The 16,572-nt window shown below is 37.9% G+C and overlaps 1 protein-coding gene across 14 annotated transcripts in view; it reads right to left on the bottom strand.

Moving 5' to 3' along the window:
* Positions 1–10,454: 10,454 nt before the first annotated feature.
* The window catches only part of MADD (MAP kinase activating death domain), a 73,710-nt gene continuing 67,592 nt past the window's right edge, over positions 10,455–16,572 (bottom strand). For all 14 annotated transcript variants that reach the window (XM_064512699.1, XM_064512702.1, XM_064512700.1 and 11 more), the window contains 2 exons: positions 13,755–13,801; positions 10,455–11,996 (listed from right to left, as the gene is read on the bottom strand). In XM_064512699.1, coding sequence (XP_064368769.1) covers positions 11,889–11,996; positions 13,755–13,801 — 155 coding nt within the window. In that variant the 3' untranslated portion in view covers positions 10,455–11,888. The remainder of the gene's footprint in view (positions 11,997–13,754; positions 13,802–16,572) is intronic.

Raw genomic sequence — 16,572 nt, 5'->3', positions numbered from 1 at the left:
GTGTTTATTAATGTTTTGGAGGTGTCCAGTATTGTGTTTCATGTGTTCATTGCTGACACTGATCCTGAATGTATAGTTCACTGATTGCCTATTAATTCCATGTTGTAAATAAATAAATAAATAAATAAACAAACCACTTCAATCCTAATCTGATTAAAATACGTAAACTGAGCAGCTTTTCTCTGGGACACAACACCATCACATAAACCTAGCTGGCTAAGAAGAATAAAGTAGCTCACAATTTTTTCCATCACATAGAAAAGGTTACTTAGTAAATGATGATAAGGACTAATCTTTTTCATGTGCAGGATCTCCTTTTCTGCAAAATTAGATGGACTTGTGGTCTCTAAATGTCATGGTAAACATTCTTACCTTGTAGTCAGCCCCAGGGTATCCTCTGTTGCTGCTCTCTGTTCTAAGGAGAATTTTTAAAGTAGCCAAAATTCACATGCACTCTTATTTTTGTTTATTATTGTTAGAAGGGTAGCAGGAGGCATTTCCCTGTTTTGCAAATGTGCATGGTAAAAATCAATAATAAAAACATTATTAACATTTGAATAGACCATAAAATTTAAAACTCTTACCTACTTACATTCTCTTGCAGCATATTTTTAATACATTAAGCATCTAACACAGCTGCCTGCAACTACTATCAAAAAACACAGTCCCATTACACCAATCCAGTTACAAAAGCCCTTTTGGTCATTTTCCCAAGACAAACTCCATTATTGCTCAAGCAGAAGATATATAACTTAGACAAACATAATAATATATCACCTTTTCAGATCTATCATCCAAAACTAAGTTGCTAATAGGAGGAAAGTGATAATTCTAAGACAGAAATAGAAGCACTACAGAATTTGTCTTATCAACAAAAGGAGCCAATGTTAACAAGAGTAAGAAAGAGAACTCGAGTTGGGAAAGAGCTAATAGCACCTGCACTTCTTTTAAGAATATTATTTCTTAAACTTTTATTCTTATCAATACAGACAGGTGCTTTTAAAAGCAGAGTTATCAATCATGCATGAAAAACAGTAGTCCAAGTTTTCTCAATTTTCTACAGCAGCAAAGCAGTTTAAGATGTGTGCTCAAAGCACCCTGAGATACAGATTTGAAATTCCATGTGAATGAGTCATAAAGTTAGTGTTTTCCTTTCTGAACTACCTTCACTGCCAAATTAGGATAAAGGAGAAAGTAAATTACTTGCAGTGGAGGGCTCTAAGTTTTTCCTCCCAAATACAATCAAAATGGATTACATTTTTCCTTTGGACCTACTACTAGTTCACTAAGATTTCTGTCCAGTAGGATGTGAAACTGACTTTTACTTTTGATGCTACCACAATTCCAGAGTTAAATTAATTCAAAGTTAATGCCTGCTGCCCGGTTCAGGGTATGTGTCCCTCCTTTTAAAAAATTACTACTAACTATATACCAGAAATGGAGATATTTAGATAATTAGGATTAATGTAAGACTCAGCTGAAGCACTGGGTTGCCGCAGAGTATTTGTATTTCATCCTATATTTCAGTATTGTCATCTAAATGGTATAAGGAAACAGACTCTACTCACTCCCAACAAACAGAAGTTTCACTTAATAATCTTAATAAAAAAACATGAGGCAATAAAACTGACAAATGCAAGCAAACCTTACCAGAACTTTCTTTACTTTCCTCAGTTACTTGAGACTGCCTTATTGCCCAAATCCTGACCATCATCATTCTACGAGAGAAAAATAATAGCAAACTGAGTTAGTGCTTGACCAGTACTTCATCACAGTACAATAAAAAGGTGTATGAAATCCTCAAAAGCCTAAGTGTAACTAATGTTTTTTAAAAAAAAAAAAAAACCACTTTTCAACTGTAGTTCTAAAATTGAGTAAACTTCCAGAGATAAAGGATCGGCTCTTCCAAGCCTCCGTGAGCTATTTTCCTACAAACTAATCTGCTTTCTTTCAAAGCAGCACCCATGTCTTATTTAAGAGGTACAAAACCCAGGCTGCCTTCAGGCCACTCACAGGCTTTACTTCAGGGCAGCGACCTGGCTTTTTTTGCCCTAAATGCCAGCATCTGAACGCAGGACAGCGGCATTAGCAGGACTTGAGCAGGATTTAACACCCCCCGCCCCCAAACCGACGCACCGCTGAGGTGAAGGTCTCCTCAGCGCCAACGGTCGGAGGGCGTGAGGCCCCCCCCGCCCCGGGCACAGCCCGGCCTCGCCTCCGCCCCCGCGCAGAGCCCGGGCACACGCACGCGGCTGCCCCTGGGCCGACGCCCGGCCCCGCACGCGCCCTGACGCCGGCGGCGCGGCCGTTGGGGCGCGTCCAACGGCCGTGGCGCGCCGCGGGGCTTTGCCCGCTTAGCGGCGGGAGCTCGCCCGGGCGCGGGTGGCTGCGCTGGGCTGGGCCTGGGGGCCGGAGCGGTCGCGGCGTGTCCCGGGAAGGTGCACGGAAATGCTGGCAGCTGCGGGCGGCTGTGGAGCGTCGGAGCAGGTGGCGTGCAGAGACATGCTGCTGCTTTCTTCGGGCTCTGATGGCAGTATTGGAGTCTGATTTGATTTTTGCAAATGGAAGCATGCTGAATTACTTAGTGCATGACTAATTAGATAGTATTTCCCTTGTCTTTAATGCAGTGCTTATTCACAGAGCACACTTGACAAAGGATACAGATAAAATAACACACCAGTGACCCCACACCAGTTGGGTCAAAAGGTTGTTAGGTGGATTTTTCAGCTTAAAATTCGTCAGGTTTTATCCTGGGCATGGGGAACACTGTTTTGATGTGCCTTTTTCGCTGACGACTTGGTCCAGTTTTTGTTTGGCGTCTGACTTGGGGAGTGCTGCGTGACGGCACTCGCTCCGTTAGAAACCGCTGTTCGTGATACATGTTGGGTTTCACATTTTTCTTTCCCCAAATCATTTACATGAATGAAAACTCACCAGGAGGCCACTAGGGGTTTGATAGATAATTGCCCAGGTTTGTAAAGCCTGAGGAAATTCATTTCAGAGAGTGGGGATGAGGTAGAGGGGTAAGGTAAAGCTTGCTGGATTTCGTCCCATTCCTGTTTCAGTTTAGCTCAGCTTGTTTATATAGGAGTAGTAGCCACAGGTTGCATGTGAATTTACCGATGGTCCCCATGGAAATACTCTACAGCAGCTCAGTGCAGCATCTATAAATCATAAGGAAATGTTTTGACTTGCTTTCAGATTCAAAGGAGTCTGGTAATTAATTCTCCCTATTAACAAATGAGAACTGGAACAGCTAGGGCTAAAGCCAGGATAACACGTATGTCTGTACATAAGTCCCGATGGTGAGTTTTGTGGAGCTTCTCAGGTGGCAGCCCATTCTGTAATCTGTGCTCTCGTAAATACGTAAGTATTAGTTTAAAACTAGCAAACACATATCCATGGTAATGGCTGCAGCTTCAGCATGCTCTTTGTTTCTTTTCTGAACTCCCTCCCTTTTTATTTTTTTCCCCATCTAAAGTATCAAAATTACTGACATAAACCTCTGTACAGGCTATATGCATAGGAGTGCCTCATTTGGCTCTTGGAAAACAGTGGCTCTTTGACTGTGCAGAAAACTACAATGAAAGTGATAAGGAAACAAGTTCAGCATATTGTATGAATGATAGTGGGCAGGTGATGGAATTTGACCATCATGAAAATGCATTAGACTTCTGACTGGCTAGTGTGAATGTATTCAGTATCTTGTCCCTAAAACCACTCTATATGCTGTAGCACTGGATTAGAGCTACCCTTGTAGAAAGGGTGCCAACTAGTATTTTTCCTGATATCCTCAATGCACATGGCTCATTGTACAACCTGGATGAATATAACCTGTGTAATAAGAAATGATACTTGTATCAGTGTAGGTAAATTGTTGCAGATTACATACTGATGCATTTTATTTAGAGATTCAAATTAGGATAAACTGCACCAATGAATACTGGCAACAGAAGGTGCAGTAGTTTAGTTATGCTGATATAAATACCCCAGGATGGAAAAGTCCTGAATTTTCACACATTCATGTATTTGCTGATAAATCATTGTTTTGCTTGGAAGATCATTCTAATGTAAGGCAGAAAACAGGGTAATGCAAGGAAAACTACTCATATTGAGTAAAATCCTTAAAACATTTTGCTTTCCTCCATAGCTTGTAAGCTCTAAATCTCCTTGAATTGTTTCAATTTGGATAAGGATTTCAGTCAATGCATGACCTCTTGATTGTAGTGCAAGTTGATGATCTATGCCCCTGCTTTCCTACCTAAAGTTAAAATACTGAAGTGATATAGCAGGGTGAAATGCAGATGAAGCTGATTGAGCTCAAAGTATCCCAACAGAATCTTTAAATGGCACAAAGTGCCCTACCTGTCATGAGTTTATTGTCCCATTCCCCCAGCAAGAGCTCTTCATTGACTTATTCAGATTTGTCCATGCTTATTATATAAAATTATTTATATAAATTAAATTTTAGTTGTTGAAAATTACAGTGAGAGGTCAAGAGGTTTGCAGATATATTATTGTAGCAGAGCTTTTCTACACAAGGCCAGACAGATATTTAAGTTAGCTTTAGCATGTCTCGTCTGCAGGTCTCATTCTTTCTAAGAAAGGATTATTATGCTAACCATTCCAAGGGAGATGTACAATTAGGCAGAATTAATAAAAACAGAAGAAAATATTAGGTTCATGACACTTCTTTCTTAATTTATTCGTACAACAGCCATTCAAATGACAGCAGTAGTGGAAAAGATGTTTCTGGAATTTAACAAATTAATCTACGTTGCCTTTATCACAGAGTTTCTTAGAAATATAATCCGTATATGTGTTTAGGAGAGAAGTTTGTCAGTTACATATTGTCTTGGAGCAGGTTTAGAAAAAAGAGCCATTCCTGTCTCCTCTGCAAATGACATAGTCACAAATGAATTTCATAAGAAGAGTCTGGCTTAGATTAAAAATAGCTTCACTGATACCTTTCAAGTGCCTCCCAGCAACAGAACTCTATTTTAGGGAAACAAAAGCTGTCAGTGAGATATCTTTTACTTGTCTTTGGGCAGGATCCACACAGCAGTGTGCGTAAGTAACATATCTTAAAACAGGTTGAACTGATGAAAGTTTAAAAGCAACAGATAAGAAAGGCTTCATTCACTAGGTCCTGATTTGGAAAAAATATCATCTAGCACCTATTTTGTTTTGTTTTGTTTTTTTTGCCAGGCAGAAATGTTGACAATAAGCAGTCCTAAAACCAAAGATAACTATCCAACTACCTATGAACATATTTCTGTCATAACTATATATTGGGATAGCTTGATAGAGGATGAATAATCCAAAAAAGAGAGATTAATCCAATACATATAAAATACCAGTGGATAGGAAAATGTATGGAAATTCAAACATGGCAGGAAAAAAATAAGTGGTTAAGTGTGCCCCCCTTTTTTCACTATGGAAAATCATTTGACCTTGATTTTATATTCATTATGGTTTATATAAAAAACATTAAGATTATCAAGTATAGTTCTCGTCCTTTGCTTGCAAGTAGAAGTTGTGGGACCCAAAGATATGAACTCAGGATGTAGAAGAAAGTAACTGAACCTTCAGTAAGGCTGAATTTGCTCAGTATCTGTCATAAGGCTAATAATTGCTCCAGTAATCCAGATCTATTTCAGGAAAGTATGATCACTAAAATATGAATTATGAATGCAACTCAAATACATTTTTGTTGTTGGTTTTAATACACCCAAACCAGCAAAAAAATCCACCAAAAATCCAGGGTTTTCTTCTTCTTTGTGGGTCAGTTCATGTATAGATTGCCATAGAAAACAAGGTAGATTTTAATCATAGGAAAGTCTTTAAAGTTTCTATCTAGACACAGGACTTTTTCTCCCTTACTGTTGTAATGAGGGATAACAGTACTACATATTTGGATTGCATATTTCCTTCTACTTTTTTTTGTTTCCTATATAACTTCAGAATTTTTACAATTTAGACACTTTGCTAGATTACAAAGTCTGTTTCAAGCAAAAATTTTTTTTTTAATATCAGATGAAATCCTTGAGCTATTTCCAACAAGGAGCACAAGAAAGAATATGTGAAGCATTGCAAAAGCTTTCCTTTGAAGTTTCTTGCATCCTGACCTAATCTGGATGCATGTGATGGATATACTTTTTTGTTACCTGATGAAAATACAACTTAAAAAAAAAAAGAAAAAAACCCTCAACAGCTGTAGGAAAATGATTTTGTACTGGTTCTATAGAGATTTGATTATTTTCTCCTATTCAACTTGAGCAGATATTTTACCTAATAGAGCATGCATAAGCTTTTCATACCTCCTTGTGCTAGCAGGTGCCAAGATGAACAGGCTATAGGACTATCTACAAAAGACTTAAATGCTGCTGGGAGCTATCACTGAATAGCAGAACTAAGACTGGAGAGCCCCTCTTTTCTGTTCCCTCAATAACACTCATTAGCACTCCACAAAAAATAATTTAAGTGCAAAGGGAGTAAGAGTGGAAGGGGCCTGAGGGATAAAAGAATATGAAAGAAGATGACAGAGAACTTGGCAAGAATTGGAGATGAGGAAAAGGCTATGACTGGAAACTGAGACCAGAGACTGGTTGAGCAACAGGCTAGGAAGCAGGAGAGGCCTGGACTGTTTGGGCAAAGAGGCTGGGAAGTGATGACACATCATAATGCTCAGGGAGGTAAGAAGAATGTATGAAAACACACTAAGGGAAACAGAGACCTCTGAGGAGAAACTGATGTGCAGAACTGAGTCTGACTGACAGACTGGGAGTGTGGGACAAGGAAATCAAGAATAAGAGGAAATGGCAAGAAGTCAAAATAGGGAGACTGGAAGAAATGGGAAGAGGCAGCTACTCTGATATCCAGAATGCTGTGGATGAAGACTGGTACTGGCTGGAGTTATTCAGATAAACTGAAAAGGCAAAAAGGGGTGAAGAAAAAAAAAGGAACGGAAATACAGAACCAGAATTTTCATATACTTGAAGGAAGCAACTGTTTAGAGTTTTACTGGTGTTTTTCCTGCCACCGTTTGTTCCTTTTTATGTATAGCTATTTTGGGAGAAGGGGATTTCTATTTCTATGTAGGTTCCTAAACCACATTTATCACTATAGTAACTGTTGTAGATAGCAAAAACAGTATTTGCCCTTGGCATTTGTATATACAAGTCTTTCTTTGCTGGATAGACATTTTAAAACAAAATTAGTCAATACTAACTAGTATAGAAACTTCAAAATGTTGTACGCATGTAAACAGAAAATTAACTTACTTATATTAAGCTCGGTATAACGGTTGAGATGATTTTATCATATCTGAGCACAAAATCTGTCTGAAAGAGGTCTCAAGTTATATGAAAGGCTGAAAGAGGTCCTCTCTGTACTCTACTGCACTCAAACCTCATTCATCATCAGCATGAAGCTTTTCAAACCTTCAGCTACAATCCTGGAAAGAGGGGTCATATATCATTGTTATTTAAAGCGTCATCACATTTCTACTGTCTTAGTGAAACGGCCACACTGTGAATGGCATTAGGAACTCAGAAGCTGTTGCTCACATTGAACAGTTTACAAAAGTGTGACAGGGCAGAATTGTACAAGAAGCCATTGCTGGTAGCAGAAGCAATGATTGGAAATGTCTTGCCCTGGAGAGAAGCAGGGATCTCTGGCTGAATTCTGAACTCTGGGAGAGCCAGAGGCTCTTAGCCATCACCTCTTGGGGGGCAAGGTCCTCTCCACAAAGCTGCTGCTTCTCACTCCTAATTCCTAGCTCTTTAGGAGTTAGGAGATGCCATCTTTAACTGAGACCTGGCTTCCTAAGGGCAGTGACTTAGTGCCTAAGCAACACTGAAGTCAGTTGAGCAAAGTCTTTTCCTCTCACAGAAGCAGAAGCTCACCTGAGTCAACATCTGATTTACAACCATTTGGCAACCAAAGGGAATTGATCCAAGTATTGCACTTATTGAGAAGCATGGCCACTTAGGCTCCCGTTGCCACTGAATTCAGAACTAAGTCTGGCCCAGGGGCAAGGGGCTGGTTCTTTCCTGTTCTAGGCAGCTGCTTCCTTGTTAGCATACTCAGTGGGAACCAAAAACCAATGTATAGCATGAGCAACAAGAGGCTAGAATTACTATCTTCAATATCTTTGTAAGAGGAAGCCTCCTGAGAAGGCCTAGAATCATAACTACATTTTTCCATCCACTTTGATCACTAAGATAGCATTTTAGTTAGAACTGAAATTCTTCATGAACTACTAGCAGCTTAGCTTTTGAATGCCCAGATGAATATATTTATCTTGTATGCCCTTCTATCCTGAAAGCAAAGCTGGACATTAGGGTTTATCTGAAACTAGGAATCAGAGTGTAGGAAGTTTTTACAGTGGTTTTCTTATTGAAATGAACTCTTTCCTTCAGCAGTTGACTTCAAAGTCTTTCTAGAGATATCTTCAGTAAATATGATACCATTGCCCTGTGACACTCCCTTAGGTAAAATTCTTTAACCTTTAAAATAGGGACTCACTCACATGAGAAAACAACACTGCATTAATAAACAAAACACAGATAGCTTTCTAGAGCAACACAATGAAGACCTGTGACAGAGAAGATGACAGTTATGAACCCCAGTTCCCACTTTGAATACAAAGTTCCCACTTTGAACTGTCTGGAAAATTAGTCACAAGCCCCAGTGTTTCCAAGGAACATTTCAGCAGTCATTTTGGAAAACCAACTTCCACAAACAAGGAATTCTACCAGAAAAAGAAACTTGTTCAGGATAAGCGAATACCAGAAGGTTTTGGGCAAGTTAATGAATCTTTGTCACATAATTACAGCATTCACTATTTGTGTAAGTGCCTTAGAAAGATCACAGGTATTAAAATGGTTGTCATGTTTAGAAATTTGAACACTATGACACAGGCTCCTCCTAGTGGTAAAAACAGTATTCATTTAGTTGTATGAATATTCTAGCACTATTTATTATTTTAAATGGAAGTCTTACATTTGGTTTTGGAAGGTTGTTGTTCTTTCTTCTTACCTAAAGATCAAAATATGGGGGAAATGAAAAATAATTATAGTAGTTTGCATGTGGTTATTTTCTCTCCAAAGAAAAGTTTACATATCTTTTGTGACCTAGGATGATACAGTGAAGATGGAAAGGATGGAAGATCTGCACTCTGAAAGATTTATGCTCTGCTGTTAGCTTTAAACCTGACTTTCAGATCTGTATTGGTATTCAGATAACACCACTGTGTATTTGGTAATGGAGGTACTACAGAGCATGCCTTTGCCTCAGATTAATATGCTACATTTCCACAGTCAGCAGAACACCTGCCAAGTCATCAAGTACAAGAATAATTTTGTACATTAAGAATTTCTTTAGTTTTTAAAACATGACAGTGTTTCAGACGACATGCTCTCATCTGAAAAATAGAATCTGAGTGTCAGTCTACTTGCTGGATTTTTTACTAATTCTTAGTGCATGCATGTGCACGCGTGTTACATGATGTTAAATGTTACTCTACAACTATTTAGCCACACCTGTTCTTCGATTATGTCAAAAGGGATGGAGAGCTATTTTTATTATAAGGCCTTTAAAGTCTTATTCTAAACTGCAGTTTCTCAGCAGCCTAGAATGTACTTCACTAAAAGTTTATACTTTATTATTGTAAGCCACAAAAAAATACGCTTTCAGAAGTACAGCTCTTACAGGGAAAAAAAAAAGCTGTAGCTAGCAAGTGATACTATGCATCTAATTGTTATTTTAAACTCTAATCCTCCCCTTATAATTTTAACTAGATTGAATATGTTAATAGGCCTGCTACAATAATATTTACAATTTTAAAATTAATATTCTTCACTTAAATGGGTGCCAGCAAGTGGAACACCTATTTTAGAATTAAATGATTTCACAGTTGTAACTGAAGGATTTCTACTTGTAATATACTAACATCCAGAAGAATAACAGATTTGCCAAAATTCAGATCTTGCTATAAGAAAATTTATAGTATTAGAAGACAAAAAAAGAAAATAAAATAAATACAAAACAGGATAACTTCAGGGTTTGTTAGTTCCAGCTTTGTTTTCAAATTAGGCAAGGATGAAAAATCCTTTACACATTGATTTAATTGCATGTGTGGGGGGAAAAAAAAAATCCGTTTCCATCACAACGAACAGGAAAACAGGATTTCAGACATGTCTGCTTTCCCTATTAATGTTTTTCAGACTCTTTCTTTTAAAGAAGTAACATTTATGTTATGACAGAAGAAAAACAAAAAACCTTTTACAATAGTTACAACTGTTTGTGTGGAAAAAAATGTAGATTCTTCCATTTAGAATTTGTTCTTTTTAATATTTCATTTGATTATATGATGTTTTGTATATGATTTCATTAATTTCAGAATAAGCTGCATCAATAGAAAAGCTAAAGCACAGGAGGATGAAAACCCATTGCTGGTTGAATGATATTTTATTTTCACATTCAGACAGCTGTACAGTTTCTATAAATAGATGTGGTATGATAATATTTACATCACATCCTCACCCATGACTAGTATATTCCATTTAAAATAGTAGACACCCTAACCAAGCCAAAACAGGGTTACTTCTGGGTGCATTTACTCAGAATCCTATGTCAAAACATACAATACATCAGTTTGCAATCAGAGCATTTTTTTCAGTTATTTTACATGTAACATTATTTTCTCTAGACAGTCTCTCCTCCCAACATCCTAAGAGCTTTCCAGACAAGTGCAGTACAGTTCAAGAACAAAAACAGGATGCAAAAAATTCATATTCAGCCTATTTAAAATAAGGAATGTGATGAATACTTTTAACTGAGGGAATTTCATTACATAATAGCACAGTATTTGCAAGATTCCTTGATATATATAGGTATAGACTGACAAAAGCAATAGCTTAAAAAAATCTGGACCGATATAATCCTGTGGGCTTCTGAACATTTTCTGCAGATTGCCACAGAAATATCTTGTGTAGAGTACAGTCAGTCTCAGAACTGCATGGATTTGCCACGTGCTTCTGCCAATAACATTTTCAATTTTTACCTATCCTTATTTTCTACTCCCTTTGATTAACTGCTTTAGTTACTGCTATATGCATATGTTAACTCTACTGTTGAGATGTCTGCAAATGTTATCTAAACTCCCATTTGAAGAATGACACAATCCAGAAGGTGTCAGAGGTTTTCACAATGTACTGTCTTCAAAGTTTCTCTTCCTGCACTCCTTTTCCCACTTGAGAAGCAGTTATTTCCACAGATGGACTAATTTAATTGCCAGACTTCAGTTGCAGTTGCCACATGTGTTATTTTGAGACTACGGTAACTAAATTATTCATCTCTACCAAAAGGATATGATGAGCTATGTGATGAGAACTTCATGATGGTGAGTAAAAATGAACAAAATAAAAGGAAAACAATAAAACCACTACATTTAAACAACATGCAGGACCTGCTTCCACTGTGCACATACCAGAGAATCTGAAAGCAGAAGTCTGCAGTTGTAAAGTGATAAATCTGCAACAAGTATCACTAGAAACAACAACAACAAAAAAACTGAACTCAAGTTATGTTAGTCATCTTAAAAAATGGGATTCCAAGGAATGGTCAGAGTAAGTCACCCATAGCTGGATGCTGATGCTCAAAAGTGTCTGATTAACAGCTCACATAAAAACTCCATTAAGGATGAATTCAGAAGGAGACTGAGCAGTGATGTGTTAGATTTTCCTATGAGGTGAGACTTGCAGGATCATACATAAATAATCAAGTTCTCAGAGAAGACAGTAGAGTGAGCTCTAGGAACAGCAATAAAAATGGGAGTACTGCACAACAACGTGCCAAAGGGTAGATATTCTCCAATATTGTGATCAACTGGAAACTGGCCGAGGTGGTTTGCTTTTGTTTTCTGCCTCTTTCCCCCGTATGGCAGCCACATAAGAGAAGAGACACAGCACGGAGTAGCAGATCTCATGAGCCTAGAGAATTTAGAAAAGGAGATAATGAAATTCTAGATGGTTTAGCGCTTACAAAATCCACTGCACATTTTATATTTTTGCTGCATATCTTTCTCCATCAGACAACTACTCTGTCTACAATGGCTTGAAAGAGTGCCCCATGGTATCTTCTTATTGAGATGGAAAGGGATCACAAGCCTTGTAACAAATTAAAGACCTTTAGAATAAAAGCATTAGTCTCTTGATAGTATGATTGCTAATTGTCTTTAAAAACATACACTAGGCTATAAAATTGGCCAGTGCCAATTAGAAAAGCAACCTACAAATTTGCTTTTAGTTTGTTGTACAAAGCTATAAAAATTTCTGGTAAGGGTGGAAACAGCTAACTAAAAAGGCTGTAAAACTAAACAACCAGTACTGTACCTTGGCTCAGGAAACAGTAGGATTCTTCCTTATTTACAACTGTAATCTCTTTATACCCAGTAGTACAAGGACTGGCAATCCTTGTAATTTTTAACCAAAGCTAGAGAATTCATGGATAACAAAAGCTTTTATTTTTTAATATAAATAAATAGAACAACCACAACCACCACCCAACATTGCAGGTTTTATACAAAGAATACCAAACTATTTTGTCACTATCTTATAGCAGCAGTGAGTTTCACTATCTAATGATGTATAGCATTAGCAAAATTTACAATTCCTATTTTTAAATGATTAAGTCTATTATTTAACAGAGAATCTTCTTTTAGCATAGTGACTGGCAGCGCAATTCAGTGAAGATAGGACTTAGACTTGGTTTCCTTAGACTTGGTATTCTGGTGACCTTAAAAGTTCTTGCCTTGAAAAGTGAGGTTTGTATTTACCATCTTTCTAATACATGTAACATGTTTTGTTGTATTAGAGGACAAGCCACAAAAGCTTGTGTAAAATAATTTCGTCATTTTCATTAAACTTTCATTAAATGGTATAGGATTCAGCTATCCGCTTCTTAAATCATCTCACATGTATTCTAAGGATTTTGATTCTAACACATTTGTAGCTTCAAGTAATTTATTTTTTTCCATCTCCTTCCTTTAAAGGATGGTGAGCTTCCATACAATCACCATATGAACACACTGCACTTCAAACACTAAGTAACTGGAGAAATTCAAATTCTGATGATAATTATTGGCCTCTATTTCTCACTCACGAGCATACGTATGCCTATTACAATATTATGTGTAAAAGTGCTAAGTATCATCGTCAACTGTTGGTGTTCAAAGATTTTATAAAAACTGAGCACTAGAGCACAGCAATAACCCACCTCATGGCAGGAATCACTACTTACACCATTCTCTTGCATCTCACTGATCACTTTCATATGAACAGGCAGGAATTTTTCATAAACTCAGTGATCATTTTATGTCCAGAAATTAGTCTCCTCTTCCATCTATTCTGTGGATAAGGGATTGTGATCTGCGCCGTCACCAGTTTAGCAGTTTCATCAGCATTTAATGTGTTAAAATTCAAACCAAACTGGCTATCTTGAATCTTTACCTATCTTAATGAAAGGCATTACCCTTCCTTTACTACCCATGAGCTCCTCTAATTTCACAAAAGCAAGAATCACCGGGTTTTGGTGTCTTCCCTCAACTAAAAGCTAACATAAAAAGCAGCCTGTGTTTTACTGCAGTGCTAGCATCGCAAATCTTGCGATCTCAATGCGAGTCTTTTCACCACATGAAAATGTAAAGATACATCCTAAAGAACTACTAGAAGGCATCACAGGTGACTCACCATTGGCGTCTTGTACTTGTGGCTCACCACTTCTTTAGTTTCAGGAACTAAAACCGGACGGGCAAGAGACAAAACAAAAAGTTCAAAAAACGAGAGGAAAAGGGAAAAGAAATAGCACAATGTTCCCATAGGAAAAGGAAAGGATGCACAGACAGCAACTGCAGGAACAGCGCACCTCACTATCCCTCACTTCTAGGTGTTTTTCTTTCTTGTCATTTACATTACATGTCTCCTTGAAGATACTGGTAATGACATAATAGATAACTTAGGTTGACAAAAATATTCTGTTGCCTCTCTTTGGAAAACCATAGTAGATATTTGATGGTTCTTACAGCCTCTGGCTTTTCTGATAGTACTTATTCCTGTTAGATAGCAGAATTAATGACAAAACACACTTAATGATAAAATATGCTTAATGCCTACTACCATAAAACAAACCAACGACTCCTTAGAAATTTGTCAGTACACAATTCCTAAAGATTTTGCCTTCTAAATGTTTGAATCCTTCTCTGCTGCAAAGCAGATCTCAAAAGAACTGTTGGACACTCTGGTAGGAAGTTAGTGAAACCAGGAAAACAAACAAAAAAAAGGTAAGGGAAAATTTTCAACACTGGAAGACTGTTTCCCAGCTATGTCTTGAGAGTTTCTGAAGACATTCTTTCTCCTGTCTGAAATGTGTGCGCTGATATTTACTTTAACATCTCAAAGATGTTCATTGCTTTTGAACAAGTTGCCTTAAAACAAAATATTCATTTCAGTTACATGTATTCTCAAAAATATCAGGCTTTATTTGATTTCTAGAGGACTTACATATAAAGAGAATTAGGGGACTGATGAAAAAATTTTTATCCAGAAAATGTCATCTTGCTCCCTTCACTGCCTCAAACTAACAGAAGGGAAGCGGCCATAAAACAGCTAAAGAAAATTTGCCTTTTGCTCTCATTCTGGACTGCATTAAAAAGCAAGCTGCAACCCTCCCATTAGTGTGCACTGCATCTGAAGTGTGCCTTTGACCCACACTTGGTCTATAAATATTGTTGTGAACAGATCCCATGGGAAATCAACAGGAGAGAACAAAGACCACACTAAGAACATACAAAGGGCAAATTTAAAATGTTAAGATCAGTGGAATAACAAGACCAACTTTGAATACTTTCCTTCCAGAGTAGCTGAAATTTGCCATGGAATTTCTGTGTCACAACAAAAAAATTTAGAAGTAGTAATATAAAAGTTATGCAAAACCAAATCATACCAGGCTCATAGAGGAAGAGTGAATGTTTTATTACACACAGTACTAGTGACAGAAAAAGAAGCAGAGGCAAATGAGTTCAGCATGAATAACTAGAAAAAGTCCACAACAAAACCTATCCATGCAGATGTCATCTTTTCAACTATGATATGACACAGCTAAACACTGGGGAGGAAGAAGGATCACACTCTAGGGGGCCAAAAGTAGACAGTGCAGACTGGGTTTGAGAAAATACTCCAAATATAAATCGATGCCTACCAGTTCCAATGTGTCATGATATTGTTATTCCCAAAAAGATGAAGTGAAAAGTACAACTTAAAAAATAATAATTACTTTTATAATCATAATTTTAAACTATCCCTTTTCTTTGAGAGGGGGCGGTTACATTAAGGACCAAAAAACAGTGAAGTGCACACCCAGGCTGCACTGCCCCAGTGATACCAGTGACTAGAGTTGGGACGATAATGAGGTGCACATCCAAGCTACCTTACCCGCTGGCACCAGACGTTCCAAATTAACTCCATGTCACCAGGGGTTAAAGGTGGGAGTGAGGCTGATGCACAGCCAAATAGGGTAGGATTTTACAGCTGTGTAAGTCTCACTGCCCACTGGATAACATACAATTGTTCATATACTCTTCAGAAAGCAGGAAGGGGAAGCAGTAATGACCTTGTGCCATAAGGGATGGAGAGAAGGGAAGTTGTAAAGTCCTGTACCATAACTGAGAATAGGAAAAGAAAGAAGAGGAGACTATCTAGGCAAGGTACTCTCTCCCCACTTCACAGTTGCCTTGTCTTTAAGTGAAATACTCTTTCAAAGCTCTTCCAGTTGGGAAAACTGTCCCGAGAGCATTGAATTAGGAAGACTTAGAGAAGTCAAAGCACTACCACTGCAGAATAAAAAAGCCTAAAATTAAGAAATTACCAGAAGCACTTTTTCTAGCATTAAAACTTAATCCTGATGTTGTTAAACTAAGTGGATGAAGGGAGTAAATTACTAAGCACCATCCTGCAGCCTTTAATCCTGTGAATGAAAATAAGGCACTAGCAGAGAACGAGTTCAGGGGACATCACTTTACCTGCTGGAGAATGAAGGTTTTCATAGCAGCGGCAGTGAAGGGGCCACAAGAAAGTAAAGCACAAGTACACAGCAGTAACTCAAATTCCAGAGGGAAGAGCCTAACATTTTCTCACTTGCTTTAAATCTCCAGTTCTATTTGTGGGCAACGACCACTGACTTCTGCTTGCATTCTGCTCTAAAATCACAGGGTCAACTTCCACGCTGCCATCTAAACCCAATGTTAACACAAGCAAGCCTTTAATTTCCTGCTAACTGTGATAATGCTACAGTTGGAGCACTTATGCTTGGCAAAAATCAGCTGAATGAATCTTGCATTGAAGTACTTCCCATCAAACTAGAGCATACACACTTACCACTCCCTACTTGTCTTAGAGGAAATACTACTTCAGTTACCTTCCACTCTCTATATAGAATCCGATTGCAAGGTTCTGTAGGTGTAACATGGCTCAGTAACTCCATTCTTAAGATGTCTGTGAAACTTGATGAATA

The sequence above is a fragment of the Dromaius novaehollandiae genome, chromosome 5, assembly GCF_036370855.1.
Source record: "Dromaius novaehollandiae isolate bDroNov1 chromosome 5, bDroNov1.hap1, whole genome shotgun sequence".
Lineage (NCBI taxonomy): Eukaryota > Metazoa > Chordata > Aves > Casuariiformes > Dromaiidae > Dromaius > Dromaius novaehollandiae.
Note: the sequence above shows the minus strand (reverse complement) of the source record. Positions and strands in the feature narration are given on the sequence as shown.